At 54.2% G+C, this 17,985-nt stretch overlaps 2 protein-coding genes and 1 long non-coding RNA gene across 7 annotated transcripts in view; all 3 read left to right on the forward strand.

Annotated features, from left to right (window-relative positions):
- LOC122373051 (neuroglian-like) overlaps positions 1-1,524 on the forward strand; it is a 66,595-nt gene extending 65,071 nt beyond the window's left edge. For all 5 annotated transcript variants that reach the window (XR_006254966.1, XM_043350789.1, XM_043350792.1 and 2 more), the window contains one exon: positions 230-1,524. Coding sequence is in view for 1 of the 5 variants with exons in the window: in XM_043350792.1 (XP_043206727.1) it covers positions 230-318 (89 nt within the window). In the remaining 4 variants the exon portion in view is untranslated. The remainder of the gene's footprint in view (positions 1-229) is intronic.
- Positions 1,525-1,684: 160 nt separating this feature from the next.
- Positions 1,685-5,269, forward strand: LOC122373052. The gene is made up of 3 exons (XM_043350793.1): positions 1,685-2,193; positions 2,466-2,808; positions 3,085-5,269. Exons 2-3 carry the CDS (start codon positions 2,487-2,489, stop codon positions 4,845-4,847), a joined length of 2,085 nt encoding a protein of 694 aa, XP_043206728.1. The 5' UTR covers positions 1,685-2,193; positions 2,466-2,486; the 3' UTR covers positions 4,848-5,269.
- A 2,282-nt stretch (positions 5,270-7,551) lies between these two features.
- On the forward strand, positions 7,552-10,408 carry LOC122373047. Its single transcript, XR_006254965.1, has 3 exons — positions 7,552-8,085; positions 8,435-8,548; positions 9,353-10,408. It is a non-coding gene; the product is annotated as an uncharacterized LOC122373047 (long non-coding RNA).
- Positions 10,409-17,985: the final 7,577 nt, after the last annotated feature.

Raw genomic sequence — 17,985 nt, forward strand, 5'->3', positions numbered from 1 at the left:
TTTGTTAAGTTCCTGTATTGTTGCTTATCTTCATGTTGATTTTGATTCGCCGTTCTGTTGTTTGTTCTATGTATGTTTTGTCTCTTCTTACCGATTTGCTTATGTCATCTTCTTTACTTCTCCCCTTCACTACTCGGCTCGTCACCCAGTCCTCCACATACCGGCCGGCCCCGTTTCCCCGCCTGCTGCAGCCACTGCTCCCTCACTAACTCTCCTTCCCCGTCCACAGGCCGTTTCACCGAGGACGGCTCGTTCATTGGTCAGTACGGCGCACAGAAGCGCAAAGGCTCGCCGCCCACGGGTGCCGCCTACGTCTAGTGAACGATGAACGTCTCCGGGGAGAACTGCCGGCCTCGCGGGCACCAGGAGAGGGCGAAATTCTCGCGAAATTGCGCGGAAATCGTGCGGAAATCGCTCGCGTTTCGTGCGTAAGTCGTGCGAGACTGTGCTGCTGCGTGGCGTGGTGGGAAAGTGCTGGTGTTCGGAGGGGTGAGAAAGGACAGGAAAGGGCCGCAGAGGGGCCAGAAAACTGATCTGATCTGATTTGAAAGATCGTGCGTCCCATCACTAGATCTGAGATTGATTGATCTGAGGCACCGATGATCTGATGTCACGTCTAAGATCTGAGATGAAGGATCTGAGACGAAGCGTCTACCCCGGGATCTGAAGACGCGGAGAGAGAGAGAAAGAACGATAGCATTCCTGTGCGCTATTTTACCGACCGCTTCTGCCGTACCCGTGCCGGCCTCGCGGCGCGGTCGCTGGCTGCGCCTGGCAGTGTTTCTGTGCAGCTATGATTGTTTCCGGCGCCGCTGCCGGGGCGTGACGCCTCCCGATCATGCCAGATCATGTCATTCCTGTCTGGGCGAGCCTGTACATACATATATTCCACACACATATGCATACCGCCACGTCGAGCGCCGCCAGAAGAGATCTCCGGTGGTCGCGCTGGCACCGTTATCGTAGCTCGTGACAAAGATTGGCCATTAGTACTTTTGGACCATTAAGCATTTGAGTTCTATTCAGGCTTCGTCATTATCATTTGAATGTGTTCGTCTTTTTATGACAGGCTCACGACTTCTGGCGCTGTGGAGCTGCACTTTTTACGGCGAACGGCAGCCAGCCGTCCCTTCGTGAGCGAGAGAGTTTATATTTAGTGATGGCGTCGGTTTCGTGTTTTGTTGGTTAGTCCGTTACATTATCAATTTTCCATTTTTGGTATGTCGGGCTCAGCATGATTTGGCTGAGCGTATGTGTGTTGATACATTTGTAAACGAGGCGCGTGTTAAGTGCCTAGAGCGTTAGTTCTTCCGCGCGAGTCGGACAGGGTTCGGTCGGGGCTTGGCTGCCGCAGCCGCACCGTCGCTACGTCAGCGTTTGGCCGCTGTTTCGCTCACCGTTTCCGGCTATCTGCACACTGTGTTCTCTTGTGTCGTTCGACGCGCGCGATCCGCCCCGTTCAGTATGTAGGTGTGAGAGTGACGTGCGTATTTTGATGTCAAATAAACACAGTCCGAACGCCAACCGTTCAGTAGATTTTTCGGACCGTGCGGATGGAAAAGTCGAGCATTCGTGTGAAGTTGAAAGTTATGAAAAGTGGGTTTTTGGGCCATGGCTGACGTTTCGTCTGAAGAGAACTTATTGTTCACGAAATGCACGTGACATATCCGTTGGCAAAATTCGAGGTGCAGTTCTTCAGCAGCTTACGAATCGGACGTAGCGTATCACGTCAATGCCAGCACATTATCGATTGCAAGGCCTTCATCGAGTGTCTTGAAGTCTTCAAATTTTAACTGTAGGTTACAAACCAGCGAATAGAATATTTAACACATCAAATGCCCAGTAGGTAACACGAAACGAACGACCACGAATTGATCATCACCCCTAGCTCATGTAGGTCAAGCTAAAATGCCCAAATCTCGGACACTTCCCTGAAAAGCTGACAGCAACCTAAGAATACAGAATACCCAACTGAGAACCATCTGCGCCAAGCTGGATTCTTCTTCATCGGTGGCCAGCGCGGAGGGCAGCAGCGGCAGCCATGGGCCCACTACCACCGCGTCCAAGGACCTGGCGGGCGTGGCTGTGACGCTGACGCAAGCCATCGTCAAGAGAGCGACAGAGATTGCCGATGCGAGGGAGGCGGCGGAGCGCAGACGCAGCGTCAGGGCGTCCATCACCGGCGACAGCAAGGTGAGGGCTGGCGGGAGTCGTTCCTGCTTCAGCACTGCGGTAAGATTTCGGGAAGTGTCCTAACCCAGTATGTCACGATTCATTGGCTGAGGTGGATTGAATTTGTCTCACACGTGCAACGGCTGTGTATTACCCAATGTAATTCTTGGTTCCGTGGGACTGATGGGCATTTTATGTGACTTCAAATTCGACTGAGAGTGCCCTATCAGAACCTATGTTTTCCGGCGTTAAGTTCCGTGCTGTTTCCCGTCTCACTCACATTTCCCCGCTAGATTTCTCCGCTGAAGCAAGATATGCTTGGAAAGGGCAGCTCACGGGACCCTGTGGAGGAAGATTATGACGAGGAGCTGGAGGAAGAGGACCGGGAGGAGCCCGGATCGGTGGAGGAGGAGGAGGAGGACAGCGAGCTGGCGGGCAGTCAGATAACCGTCACCGACGGAGGAGGACATGCTGACAACGAGGAGCACCGCGGGGAGGAGGAGGAGGGTCAGGAGGAAGAGGAGCAGGGAGATGAAGAGGAGCAAGGAGACGAAGAGGAATATGGTGATGAGGAGGAACATGGAGAGGAGGAGCATCAGTTGAGCGGCAGTCATGATACTGTGCCAGTAGGAGCTGGTAAGCGATTCAGACATTTCTCTCAACTCTCAAGAGTGCGGTTACTGGTTTGTAGGCTTGCTCACTCCTTTTGAAGTCGCCAAGATAAATTGAATTTATCCTTCTTTTGATGTTTGCTGCTCATTTCGCTTGATTTTTTTTTTTTTGCACCTTCCTGACGCCTATCATGTTAAATTGCACGTGGTGTAGTTGTGATTTGGCGACTGCTCTATTTCCCAGTTTGTTTTCCCGTAAGTCGCAGTCCTCACCAATCACCATGCATGTTTCTCACCGCAGATCTCTCCGAGAAGGCCCCCGCCGACCCGGGCGCCTCTGCGTCAGACACGGACGGCGCTCCGCCTGATGACCTGCACGAGGAGGGATTCGAGCTGCAGGACGACGAGCAGCTGGCCGTCGACCTGGGACCGTTCGACGCCGGCGACCACGGCCTGCAGGGCGCCGAGGACCTCTCCGACTTCACCAGCTCACCTGGTACCGACGGGCCGGCCGGCTCAGCCACCACAGAGCCTGGCTCGCGCGACTCAGTGGAGGCTAGCCGGCGTGAGCACCGACCGGGCGCCGCCGTCGGTACGAGAGGAGACCGCACATACGACGCCGATGCTGACACGCGAGGTTCGTCGGATTCGACGGGGAAGAAGGGGAAGGCGAGCCCGCCCGGCGGGAAGAGCGTCCGTCTTGGAGTGCCGGGTGGCGGCCAGGACGCCGCGGAGGGAGGAAAAGGCGGTGAGGACGTATTCGACTGGCTGCGACGCGTCTCGTGCCAGATGGATGAGATGGGCATCACTGATCAGCTGAAGGCCAAATACGGTGACCAGCAGCAAGTGGTGGTCGACAACCCTTCCGGGGGCAGTGACAGTGAGCCCGCCGAGGTGCCAGCCATCACCGTCACCGAGTCGGGTCGGGTGATGGGGCAGCGTCAGTCGGCCACACAGACCGCCCCGCCGCCGCCCGCTGCAGAGTGGGAGCAGCGGCAGACGGGCGGCGGAGGGAGACAGGGCCGGCCGCCCGACTGGGACGGCGCAGGGTACAGAGAGGAACCTCAGAGGGGACGTGGTCATCAGCAGAGGTACGAGGAGAGGTGGGACGACCACGGTTACGACGAGTACAGGGACGACGGCGGCGGCTGGGACTCGTGGGACAGTGACGGCGACCGGCGCGGCGGGCCGGCCGACTGGGGCGGCAGTGAGACGGCGGACCAGCCGTGCGGCCAGTGCCGCTGCTGCCGAGCCATGCTGCGGGCGGTGAGCGGCCAGGTCGGCGCGCCGCCGCCCCAGGCGCAGCAGCAGCAGGACGGCGCGGAGATGAGCCTGTCCTCTCAGCAGGACTCACTGCTGGAGCAGCTGCGGGCGGGCGCCGGTGGCGGCGGCCCGCCTGAGGACCTCTTGGACGCCGAGATCTCCTCTCTCACAGTCAGCACCGGCACAGCCGAGTCGTGCGACGGTCGTGACGACGCGCCAGCCGACGAGCGACGTGCCAGGGACCCCCGACGCTGGATCAAGAGTGTCACCGACGACTTCCTGCGCACGCAAAACATCCGCGAGCTGGTGCTAAAGAACGACCTCGTCGAGCCGGGCCGCGTGCGCAGCAAGATGACGCGAGTGATGCGTTGTCGTCCTCCGCCCCCGCCGCCACCGCCACCTCCAGATCCTTTACCACCGGGCGAGTGTGTGGCCGGGGCACGCGGCGACCGGCGCAGGGAACGCCGCTCGCCACGCCGCCCGCTGAAGGATGCCTGGTCGCCGTGTCGCCCCGTGCGCCCCCTCCGGCCGTCGACAGTGCCGTGCGGGGGCGGCGGCGCGTGGCAGCGTCCTGCCCTCAGTCCGCTCCGAATGCCCACGCGACTCATGGACGGCCGAGAACTGAGTGGGAGTGGGGTCGCCTGCGCGGCCGCAGCAGTCGCCAACCCTACCCGTCAGTTTATTGATACGTACCTAGAGCGCACGGGACAAAACGGAAGGAGGAAGGGGTCGGGGCGAGGCAAAAAGCCAGGCGGGAAGACCAAGCGGCTCATCACCATCAGTACCAACCTGAAGAGTTGAACTGACCGTACTGGGACGTCAGTGAGAGAGACGCCGGCCATGGTCCGCAGCGGACGGCACGATGGACGCGGTACTGGCGCAGGGGCAGATTTACCGCTCCTGGGAATGAATGTAATGCATGAACAATGAACATCTACATTGAACGGCAGTAAGGATCGCCTATAACTAGCCTATTGAGTGTTATGCACTTGAAGGACTACCATGCTGAACCGTCATTATCAGTCCTGAGACATGTCATGATGAAGAATAGCTAACTTTATGAAAAATTTCACAAACTTGTTAAGCTGCGGCCGTTCGCCTCAAGTGCATAGACATCAATTTATTGAACGATGGACGCGAAGCTCATTTTGATTTTATGATTTTCAGTTCTTTCCCATGAGTCCCTAGGTACTTTTTCTAACGAAATACAGGATATCTTTAAACCTTTCAGTGTTTCTTCGTATAGGTACTAATTTCGTTGATTTCTCTTGGACCTCATTAAAACACGATTTGACAATTAACGGCTATGAGTTGAGTTGAGAGGAAGCTAGGATGGGGGATACTGGAATAAAGTGACTAAAGACTGGTGTAATGTATCGCAAGGCGCAGTGGCCGAGCAGCTTCTACTGCCGTCTGGAGTCCCCCGCCTTCAAGTGGTGGACGGTGTGGGGCCTCGCCCCGACTCGGTGCGTGGACAGCGCCCGAGCCAGCCAAACGGGGGACAACCGCCCCTCCAGGGCGGATGCCGGTGGCCGACGCGCCACCGGCCGTCGTCTTCAGCTGCTCTACCTACCGGCTCGACACTCGACCTACTCGACCGACTCGACCTCGGCAACACCTGCGGACCGGCCGCGCGCGCGCGGCTCGGTCCGCCTAACTAAGTGAACCCAGCGTCCCCCGCCATGAGCGCCGATGGCGGGGGCTCGACCGGACGCGGCGCGCGAGGAGCCTGGGGGGGCCGCAGCAGGCGGGCCAAGAACAGACGGTACCGTCTGAACCGTCAGAACAGAAGCCGACTACTCATCGCGAGTTGGAACGCGGAAGGACTACGCCCCAAGAGGGATGAGTTCCACCGCTGGCTCTCTACCACTAAGACGGACGTTGCCGCTGTTCAGGAGGTCCAGCCGGCTGCCGGCCAGTCCATCACCATCCCGGGCTACCATTGGTCTAGGCAGGCATCCTAGTGATTCGCCGGGGCTGAGCCCGTTCAGAGGATAGGCCTATTAGCCCCCCAAGCACTGACTGCACCCGGCCACGGGTGTGCTCCCCTGGGAGCACTGTATATATGACGTATATGACATATATATAGATCCTGGGAGCAGCGGTGTCGCTTCACCTTTTGACAGATGTCGCTGTCATCGGTATATAGAGGACGCGCTACTACAGAACCGACAGATTCTTGTCTGAATAGCGATAACATTACGTTGTAAAAACTCAACAAAAATATTTTTCCTATATATCTTTTATCATTAATTTTTAAAATATCGTAGGCTTTGTTTTGCTATTTTGATGATAATGAATTTAAAAACAAATTGATAAGTTGAAGTCTAACCCCGCGTTCGATGTCTCTCGGACGACGAAGATTCTACGTCGTCCGGCCAATCCCGTTGAAGGTTAGCGGGGGCTCGGCTGCGGTTATGGAACGTGATTGGCCGGACGGCGTAGAATCTTCGCCGTCCGAGAGACATCGAACGCGGGGTAAGTTGTTTACATTTGTGTGGGGCGCGTGTGTGCGCTGTGTGCACGCGTGTGTTGTGGGGGGGTTCTGTGCATTTCAATTTGAATTTTAATTGGCTTTTTCCCGGTGTGTGCTAGGACTTTGGTGTCATACATTTTACCCCCATCGTGCTTGATCAAAAAGTTGCATCATATATATAGATCAAGAATCAATTAACATGGCGTCAATCTGAAAGGTGAGTTCAAAGTTAAAGTTGGAGTTTTACATCTCCGGGGTCACTTCAACCTTTTGAGATCGATATTTCATCATCTGACAAACAAGTAGCAACCATCACATTTTGACTCATCTTCTATTTCTTGCTATTGTGCTGTTGTTATCGTGTTAGTGTGCTTGAAAATTGAAGTGCATTCATTTTCTCTGATTTTTGGTGACCTCAACCTGTAACATTTGCACCTTAAGTCAATGCCATGCTAAGCAGTGATTGAATTCAATGATTGAATGTTGTCAAGATCATATATATTTGCATGTTAAGTTTATTTAATGATCAATGGTGAGGACTGAGGTGTAAGTGCATTGAGAAGTAACAAATGCATTCGTCAGTATGATTGAAACTGTATTTTACAGTTACGTTAAATCAAAATTCATGTTTCAAGTTTCAACAGGTATCAAATGATAAACATACATCTCATTGTGGAACTGTATTGGCATACATCTTGAGTTTGGGAAGGCAGACCTTAAAATGACATCCTGTAGATAAAAAGCTAAAGGCTGGGGTATCCATAATTAGTTCCTGTCTTGATCTCACTCATCTTTTTCAGTGATATGCACCAGCTTCTGCATTCATTTTTAATATCTGATTGATCACAGCCCACAGGGCACAACATTTTTATTTATATGCTGCAGGATATGTATAAGTTTGGTTTTGCATGCTGCAAAAACTTTGTAGTGAGTTATGGTTTTATGTTTGACTAGATAGACTGCCAAGCATGCAGAGTACAAAGTCCGGTACTCTCTTAGCAGACGTCAGGGGGCTGTCATCCCGAGCTTTCCTATTTGCCGGGCACCCGGATCTTTAACATTACCCGTGACGTCAGCGGACCGGACACTTCTCAGCTGGCCTTCCCCGCAAATTTGGCCTTGAATTCGATTTTGAGGGTCACGGACTCACGGTTGAAAACAAGTTCATTTCCTGTTTCTTGCTTGTGTTGTACCTTGGTTGTACCATCGAGTTGATTGTTTGAAACCATTGAAACTTAAATTGATTGAATGATTCAGGACTTGATTCAGGATGTCGTACTGTGCGGTGGCTACATGCCGAAGTTACCGAAGGACTGGCAAGTTCTGCACAAAATCGTTTTTTCGGTTCCCGAAGGATCCAGCCACATGTGCGACCTGGGTGCATAGATGTTCGAGGCAGGATCCTATAAATGTGTTGCAGGCAAGGATTTGCTCAGACCACTTTCTTGATTCAGATTATGATCCTTCCTACCTTGTGAAAGCATCCCTGATGCCAGGTGTGAGCCCATGTCTGAAGACTGATGCGGTTCCAACATAGAATCTGCGCAGTGCTGGGTCTTCGGGGTATGTATTTCATTTTAATGGATTTGATATGAATGCCAACTATTCAGTTGGTAATGTACTAATTCGAATCTTTCTTATTGTGATGGAAATTGTAACAAATTTATATTTGCTTTTGGATTTGCACTGTGACTGTGTGCGCTTGTCAGATATGTACCATGACACATTAATTTGTAAATTAGGTTGCTAGTAAGCAGGTAGGTACCAAGTTAGGTACCGCTACCGACATATTTGCATGATACTTGAAACATTTTGCATATCAAATATAATCTGTGCATCAGTCACCAATGCTCAAAGCAGCTCACTGAAGTTGTGCCCTATTTGAATGTTGATGTAAATGGTGTTTTCACAGACCGGCGCAACAAAGCACTCGGGCTTCAAGGAGTGATCGCCGACAGATGAAGTCCCTTGCGCAGGACATCATCAACACTGAGGGAGCGTCCTCATCTCTGAGTGATAGATCAAGGTGAGGAGATAATTGAATTTGATATTTTCTTTGTTAGGTGCTTGAACTGTCAATACAAGGGCCCTGTTTCACCAGTGATAGCAGCACGCTGCTATTACACGTGTCAAATTGGGTTTCCATGGAAACATCAACAAAGCATGACTCAGTCAATCTGTGTGATGTCATCAAATATTGCTGTTAGCATCTTCACGGCCATGCGATCAAACAAATGTACCTATCAAACGCAATTCAACGAGACAGCAACTCTGGTCCAAACGAAGCTCACGGATTGCACGAAACGTCATTAGTGTGACCTCATCACATTACGTCAGCTCGTGCAATTTGATAGTAGGTAGCGTGCTGCTATCACCGGTGAAACAGGGCCAAGGGTTCCAGCAATCAGTAGTTTTGATAGAGACTGAATACACTCAGATGCTAGCTTTGAGAATGATGTTGCAATCAGACTCAGACTAAGCTTACCTCTGAATCACTTGAGTGGAAACTGTGGGCAAGGCTCTAAACCTGGGCCCTGTTTCACCGGTGATAGCAGCACGCGGCTATCAAATTGCGCGAGCTGACGTAATGTTCAGTGGTGCTCGCGCTAAGATATTGTACACACTAAATTTTGGGGTTTCCCACTTTACATTAGTTTAAGCTCACCGACCGTCGCCATTTCAACAATCACTATTCACTATTAATTCTATCTTTATTTAAACAGCACCTTAATTAGATAGATTTTGTGGCCATTGATACGTCCACGTATTGCAGAGCTCAGGCCACCACTTAGGTAAGAAGGATCATTGATTTCACTTGACTTTGTTTCAGGTAAATCGGCAGGAAGCAGCTGAATCAGATGGAGAACGCACTGCGTCTGCCGGCGGCGTCCAGTGCCGACATCTTTACCCCGGCATCACTCGCCAGTGTGGAGAGCGCCGTCACTTTCTGTCTTCTGAGGCTGTCAGACAGTTCAGCCGGGCAGCGAGCAGCTCCCGGCGCACCATCACTGGGAGCCAGGCCGGCCTACGCGAGGAGCGGATCACTTGTGCTTACGACTTCGTCCTGGCGCTGGTTTAGTGAGCGGATCCGAAGGTGGACCCGCGTCGTCACCAGCTTCCTCGCGATCCTGGCGTCCAGAGATGGACGCTTTACCTGGAGTGCCGCCAGCAGCCTCTGCACGATACCGGACTGACCGTCGACGGTAGCACCCATCATCAACCGGAAGATGACCTCGAACTCTTCCACGATGGTCATCCAGTTCGGCGATGGCACGGTGAGCCTACCCCGGCTGAGGGCGCGGACCCAGGGCGTGATCACGCGAGCTGCCGGCTTGGCCTCTCTGGACGCGCGCAGTGCTGACCCCTGTTGAACAGTAATTTTGGTTCATTCATTTTGTGCGGATTCGTGGTTGCGTGGTTGACAGTCGCTTTTGCTCATTCATCTTGTGCCGACTCGTGGTTGCGTTAACCATTCGTGATTGCGTTGTGCCGACTCGTGGTTGCGTTATCCATTCGTGGTTGCGTTAACCATTCGTGATTGCGTTGTGCCGACTCGTGGTTGCGTTAACCATTCGTGGTTGCGTTAACCATTCGTGATTGCTTTGTGCCGACTCGTGGTTGCGTTAACCATTCGTGATTGCGTTGTGCCGACTCGTGGTTGCGTTAACCATTCGTGATTGCGTTGTGCCGACTCGTGGTTGCGTTAACCATTCGTGATTGCGTTGTGCCGACTCGTGGTTGCGTTACCCATCGTCTGTGTGCCCGTGTGTGCGGGGACACGGACCACATGTGCTCCCTCACTGGATGGATATTGGATAGACATGCGCGAGCAGTGTTGGGGTCGTTTTGTTTCCTGTCATGGAATACATCTGTTGGTGGTTCTTAATTGGTTCGGTACCTAGGCTTTCGGACGGAGTGAATCAATGCTTTCGTTATTGTGCCCATGTGGCCGAACAAAAACACGATATCATCACCATTCACCATCCAGATACACCCCAGTTGCCCGCATGGCTTTGGCCCCCGGGACCCTAACACCGATAGCCCCGCGATTACGCACAGGAACATAAACCAAAACATAGTCCTTGCAATGCATTCCTCCAGGCTCCATCGCAGTCCTTTGTCTAGCAATTTTCTGAGTACGTATCTGCGGTATCGCGTCCGTAGCAGCCTTGGGAGCTGCTGGTGACTACAGGGGCCTCACGGGTCCCGAGTCATGTGGGCCATAGCACCACAGGGCACCGCATCTTTTTCGAGATAAATGACCGTTATGAAGCATGTCGCATTTTCCTGAGCATGACCTGGCGTTAACATAACTTAAGCGCCTGCCGGCCCTCGCCTGCCTGCGGCTGACAGCTGACGAGTGACGAGCCACCTGGAGATCGCCAACTCAACCCTAATTACGGCGTTGTCCGCTAGGTGGCGGGGTCGTACGATCCAAGTCGGGACAGGGGATTCTCATAATTATTTTGTTATCATATTTTCCCCCTTTTTAAAGTCATTTAAAAGCGCTATTGCACAAGTAATTTTTCGATTTGCAGCGATTCCAGCCGCCGCATCAGGGTCAGGATGGAGCCAGGGAGCGTATGCGCCGGTGACGTCACCGTAGTGTTGCAGATTTGTAACATTAGCGAGCCCGGACGATCTTACCTAACTTATACGGCCTTGGCAGACGTCACCCCAATTGCCAGATCTAATGGCCACTTTGAAAAATCTAGAGACTTTTTGAAAAGTCTCTAAATGGGCAGGAAAATCACCCCAGGGGTCAATTAGGGGGCGGGGAACACGAATATGACACTTATTTTGGTCTAACTCCCCTCCTTCATCCCTTAATAATCCTCCCTTAAAGGACGGGGCGCGTCAAAAGTGCCTCAAGGATTCGTCTGATCGCCAAAATAAGGGTCGCAATCGATTCCTCGCGTCAATATGTGGCCGCAGCCTCACATAACACATTCTAGATGTGTGCAGCGTATCCCTTATCCCTTAATCGTCCCTTAAAGGACGGGGCGCGTTAAAAGTGCCTCAAGGGTTCGTCTGATCGCCAAAATAAGGGTCGCAATCGATTCCTCAGGTCTATATCTAGCCGTGGCTTCGGCTTCCAGATGTGTGCAGACTGCACTTGCAGCGTATCTCTTATTCCTTAATCGTCCCTTAAAGGACGGGGCGCGTCATAAGTGCCTCAAGGGCTCGTCTGATCGCCAAAATAAGGGTCGCAATCGATTCCTCGGGTCGATATCTAGCCGCAGCCTCACGTTCCTGATGTGTGCAGCGTATCCCTTATCCATTAATCGTCCCTTAAAGGACGGGGCGCGTTAAAAGTGCCTGAAGGTTTCGTCTGATCGCCCCCCTCCCTACGGGGCGCGATTTAAGGGGCATTTAAGGGGTAAGGGACCGGTGCCAAACATCTGGACTGGAACCCAAAACTGCGGCTAGATATTGTAGCCATGTACTTCTGCCGGTCACCGCTAGGCCCATGTACTTCTGCCGGTCGCCGCTAGATGCTGTGAACCGCGAGTTTCAGTTTTTCTAATAGATGTCGCTTTTACCAGTCTCGAAATTGCTAAAGCCTTTGATTAAGTTGTGCGCCCCCCTTTTTTACGTTCCGTTCGCTTAAACTGCTGTATTGTTTGGACAATTGTATTGGCAATGTGTATATTGAAAACCATATGTATTCGTTTATTACATTCGATGTTCTCGCCACATGTGTGCAATACTAGATAACTAAGTTCGTATGTAAAACTATATATGTCTCGATTTTGTGGCGAAATACAAGAGATATCTGTATATTACAGTGTTTCTACTGGCTACACCAGCCAGATTGGTGACCCCGCGTTCTACGCACTAAGGGATCGCTATCCCCTCGTGTTCCCAGTCACACCGACACTGGCCTGCACCCTGAGCTATCTCCTCCAGCTCTCTTTGTGTAGGAAGGAAGTGGCGGATGGTGTGTCTCCACGAGGATCCTTTTTTGTGCTGTGTGAAACTGGATGACGCCGACTACTACTGCTGCACTACGGACCAGCTTCTTCATCGGCTCACCTTACCGTCCGGCTACCTCTGCAGCTGCACCGCAGCACCTGCCGATCGCCGTGTCGCCGTCGCCGCCACCGATCTTCCCGACCATTGCTCTCGGCAGCCATGGACCAGAAGACCCAGCCTGCCGGCGCCGGTGCAGCCGCCGGCACCGGTGCAGCCGCCGGCGCCGGTGCAGCCGCCGCCGCCGCCACGCATGCCGCTGCTGCTGCTGCTGCCGCTGCCGCCCAACCGGACTACCTCCGCGTGGCGACCGCGCCACGCAGCCACGTCGCGCCGCCGCGCTTCTTCGAGGAGGACCCCGTGATCTGGCTCGTCCAGCTCGACCTCTTCTTCTCTCAGGCAGCTGTGGACGATGAGCTCAGCCGCTTCCGGATCGCCGCTACTCTCCTTCCTGGCCACCTCCTGCGCGACTTCACCGACATCCTCCGCAACCCTCCTCTAGACCGACCTTACACCATCCTTTCCGACGCCATCCGTCAGCGGTTCGGCAAATCAGTCGAACAGCGTCTTCGCTGCCTGCTCTCTGGCCAACAACTCGGCGACAGACGTCCTTCCCAATTCCTTCGGCATCTCCTGGACCTTGCTGAAGCTGAAAGCTCACAAGATTCCCCGCTCATCCGTCAGATCTTCCTCAATGCTCTTCCGCCTCGGACTCAGCCCTTCCTCCAGTGCCTGCCGCCTGGGACGGACCTTGCGACCATCGCTAGCACTGCCGACCGACTCCTGGAGCTTCCGCAGCAGTCGGACGTCGCTGCACCTACCTCAGGCCTTCTCGCCGCGGTATCGACTTCTGCGTCTGCTGCAGCCTCACCTGCTGCTCCTGCAGGACCCTTCCACCTCCAAGACCTGATGAGCCAGCTGCTGACTGGTATCACGGCCCTCACAACATCAGTCGCCACACTGGTGGACGAGACGCGCCGCCGAGAGAGGTCTGCATCCCGTGCCCCCGGCCGCGCTCGCCACCGTCCACCACGCGACCTGTCTGCTGCTGCCCGGTCACCCAGCCCTGCAACCAACACGTCTACCGGCGCTGGTGCTTCCTTCTGCTGGTACCACCACAAGTTCGGTACCAACGCGCGCTCATGTCAGTCACCGTGCTCGTGGTCTGCAACCGCAACTCAGACCTCGGGAAACCAGCAGTAGGACAGGTGACACAGACGTCTGCACCTGCCCTGCTCAACCCTGACGTCCCTCCAGCCAGCGGCCTTCTGAGACTCAAGGACAACAACACTGGCATCACCTTCCTCATCGACACTGGAGCTGAGTACAGTGTTCTTCCAGCGACACCCACCGATCGTGCTCGCGGAACCAACGGACTGGATCTGCAAGCAGCCAACAACAGCAGCATCCAGACCTATGGTCAGCGCATGCTCACGCTTTCTCTCGGCCTCAGAAGAGATTTCAACTGGATCTTCATCATCGCGGACGTCTCCCATCCTCTCCTAGGAGCCGACTTCCTCTCCTCGTATGATCTCCTCGTCGACACCAAGAGAGGCCGTCTCATCGACCACCTAACTGAGTTGTCTTCACCTGCTTCCCACTCCTCAGTGCCATCCACCGGACTGACAGCCGTCGTCGGAACCGACAACCCAGCATTCCTTACCCTCCTTCGAGAATTCCCCAGCCTCACCCAGCCGTCACATCATCCGGAGCCACAGCACTCAGTCCGACATCACATCGAGACTACCGGCCCTCCAGTCTTCTGCCGCCCACGCCGTCTGGATCCAGCTCGACTCGCCACTGCCAAGGCAGAGTTCCAGCGCCTTCTCAGTCTCGGAGTCATCCGACCCAGCAGCAGTCGGTATGCATCACCGCTGCACATGGTGCCCAAGTCGTCTGGAGATTGGAGACCCTGTGGTGATTACCGTGCACTGAACCGCATCACAGTGCCTGACCGGTACCCACTACCACATCTCCACGACTTCACTGCCTGCCTCGCTGGGACATCGGTCTACTCTCGGCTCGACCTCGTCAGGGCCTTCAACCAGATACCGATGGCCCCAGAAGACATCGCCAAGACAGCGATCACAACGCCCTTCGGCGCCTTCGAGTTCCTCCGTATGCCGTACGGTCTCCGGAACTGCGCTCAGACCTTCCAAAGGTTCATGGATCACATCCTCCGTGGCCTGGACTTCGCCTTCGTCTATGTAGACGACATCCTCATCGCCAGCAGCAGCATCTCGGAACATCTCACACACCTCCGAGAGGTCTTCAGCCGTCTTTCCCGCAACGGTGTGCTCCTCAACCCATCGAAGTGCGCCTTCGGCATGGAAAGCATCTCCTACCTCGGCCACCAGATCTCCAGCGGAGGCATCACTCCTCTCGACGATCGAGTCAGCGCGATCAAGAACTTCGACCGTCCAGAGTCAAAGAAGAGCCTCAAGAAGTTCCTGGGGATGATCAACTTCTACCACCGCTTCATCCCACACGCTGCTGCTCTTCTGGCACCTCTCCACGGCCTGACTGCCGCAGACGACCGAGCTGCTTCAGTCACGTGGACCCCAGAGGCAGACGCCGCCTTCTCTGCAGCCAAAGCCGCCCTCGCTGACGTCACCCAGCTCGCTCATCCCGTCAAAGATGCAGCTCTGAGCCTCAGCACTGACGCCAGCAGCACGGCAGCCGGCGCCGTGCTCCACCAGCGAGTTGGTGGTTCTCTTCAGCCTCTCGCCTTCTTCTCGCGCAAGTTCACGCCCACCCAACGCCGCTACAGCACCTTTGGACGGGAATTGCTCGCCATGTACCTCGCCGTGCGACATTTCCTGCCCTATCTGGAAGGACGCGACTTCGAGATCCTCACGGACCACAAGCCGCTCGTCTTTGCTCTCAAGGCCAACGGCAACGCCAACCATTCTCTCCGTGAACAACGTCACATGGACCTGATTCTGCAGCACACCAGCAAGATCGGACATGTTCCTGGACACCTCAACCCGGTAGCTGACGCCATCTCACGGATCAGCTCAGTGTCTGCGCCAGCTTCTGCCGCAGCTACACCTTCACCCGGCCTTCTGAGCTTGGCCGACATCGCCCTACACCAAGCCAACGATCCTGACCTGCCGAAGCTGCAACAATCCTCATCTCTGATCATCCGTGACTTCCCAGTCCCTGATCATCCGCATCTACGTCTCTGGTGCGACACCTCAACGGCCACACCTAGACCTGTAGTCCCAGCCAGACTCCGCCCTTCCATCATCAAGAGCTTCCACGACTTATCTCATCCTGGCATCAACGCTACGCGTCATCTCATCTCATCGAGGTTCATCTGGCCCCACATCAACGCGGACATCCGTGCCTTCGTCCGGAGCTGCCAGCACTGTCAGCGTGCCAAGATCCAGCGCCACACGAAGCCACCCATGGGCAGCTTCCAGCCACCTGACTCTCGCTTCCTGCACATCCACATCGACCTTGTCGGACCACTTCCTCCGTCCCATGGCAACTCCTACCTCCTGACTGTCGTCGACCGCTTCACCCGATGGCCCGAGGCAATTCCTCTGCCCACCATGGACGCCGTCACGGTGGCTCGGCATCTCGTCAGCGGCTGGATCGCCCGCTTCGGAGTACCCGAACTCATCACCACCGACAGAGGATCCCAGTTCGAGTCCCGCCTCTGGACAGAAGTCTCCAAGCTTCTCGGCACCTCTCGGATCCGGACCTGCGCCTACCACCCAGAAGCAAACGGGATGGTAGAGCGCTTCCACCGCCAACTGAAGTCAGCTCTGCGGACCGATGACGACGCCGCTTCCTGGTCGGACCGACTTCCTCTGGTGCTACTCGGAGTGCGCACGGCCCTCAAGGAGGATCTCGGATGCACCGCTGCAGACCTAGTCTATGGTTGCAGTCTCCGACTTCCTGGTGACTTCCTCTCCCCCATGTCGTCGGACACTTCTGATCCGGCTTCCCTAGCCTCTCGTCTCCGTGCCGCCATGTCGGAGCTCCGTCCAACTCCTCCTCGTCCTGGCTCCCGCCAAATCTTCATCTCTCAAGACATGCAAACCTGCTCCCACGTCTTCATCCGACGCGATTCGCATCGCTCTCCTTTCCAATACGTCTATGACGGTCCTTATCGTGTCCTATCCCGCGACCAGCACACCGTCACCATCGACCGTCTCGGGCGACGCGACACCGTCACCCTGGCTCGGTGTAAACCGGCCTTCACGGACAACATGCCTGCCGCAACGCCGCCTGCAGCACCGGACGTCCTGGTGAACGACACGCCTACTACAGCGACAGACAGCTCGGTGGACCGCCCGCCTGCTGCATCGCCTGCACCCAGCCGCTCAGGTGCCCCCGGCGGCTCTCGCCCGGCTCGCCGCGTGCCGCCGGACCCGCCGCCTGCTTCGCCACCCCCTCTCCGCCGTTCATCGCGTACTCGCCGTCAAACTTCTTTTTATGGTGTTTAACTAGGGCGGGGGAGTGATGTAGCCATGTACTTCTGCCGGTCACCGCTAGGCCCATGTACTTCTGCCGGTCGCCGCTAGATGCTGTGAACCGCGAGTTTCAGTTTTTCTAATAGATGTCGCTTTTACCAGTCTCGAAATTGCTAAAGCCTTTGATTAAGTTGTGCGCCCCCCTTTTTTACGTTCCGTTCGCTTAAACTGCTGTATTGTTTGGACAATTGTATTGGCAATGTGTATATTGAAAACCATATGTATTCGTTTATTACATTCGATGTTCTCGCCACATGTGTGCAATACTAGATAACTAAGTTCGTATGTAAAACTATATATGTCTCGATTTTGTGGCGAAATACAAGAGATATCTGTATATTACAGTGTTTCTACTGGCTACACCAGCCAGAATATCGACCCGAGGAATCGATTGCGACCATTATTTTGGCGATCAGACGACACCTTGAGGCACTTTTGACGCGCCCCTTCCTCTAAGGGGCGATTAAGGGGCCAGGGACCGGTACCTGGATGCAGACATGTGCATGGATCCGAGCGATTGATCTATGATCTCAGTGGATCTCGAAGCAAAGTACAGGCTGGGATCTATGATCCCACCGGATCTGGCGTGAAAAAATACATCTTGGATCTATGATCTCATATGATCTGACGATAAATTAAGAATATGGATCTATGATCTGAGTGGATCCCACTATGCACCACATTTGAAACCATGTTTTAAAGGGTTTCTATGCCAATAAGTGACACAAAACTATGGATTATGACGTGTGATCACATAAAATCACTAAAACAGAACGTTTGTGAGTTGAAACAAGTGCTTTTTTGGGATATATGTGTTGATAAAAAATAAGTGAGGATCTGTGATCTCACTGGATCTGAAGCAAAAAATGAGACTCGGATCTGTGATCCCTACGGATTTCTCGATAAATTACAGAGCTGGATCTATGATCCCGTCGGATCCGAGATCAGGATCCGTGGGATCAGATCCCAGATCCATTTTCTCGGATCCATGCACATGTCTGCCTGG

This window comes from Amphibalanus amphitrite, unplaced genomic scaffold, assembly GCF_019059575.1.
Source record: "Amphibalanus amphitrite isolate SeventyFive unplaced genomic scaffold, NRLGWU_Aamphi_draft 001437F_arrow, whole genome shotgun sequence".
NCBI lineage: Eukaryota > Metazoa > Arthropoda > Thecostraca > Balanomorpha > Balanidae > Amphibalanus > Amphibalanus amphitrite.

What these genes read in the sequence shown, in the direction of transcription:
- LOC122373052 (XM_043350793.1), top strand. Translation starts at nt 2,487, where the DNA reads ATGCTTGGAAAGGGCAGCTCACGGGACCCTGTGGAGGAAGATTATGAC. An exon ending in TACTGTGCCAGTAGGAGCTG is followed by an intron (nt 2,809 to 3,084) that starts GTAAGCGATTCA and finishes TTCTCACCGCAG; the next exon opens with ATCTCTCCGAGAAGGCCCCC.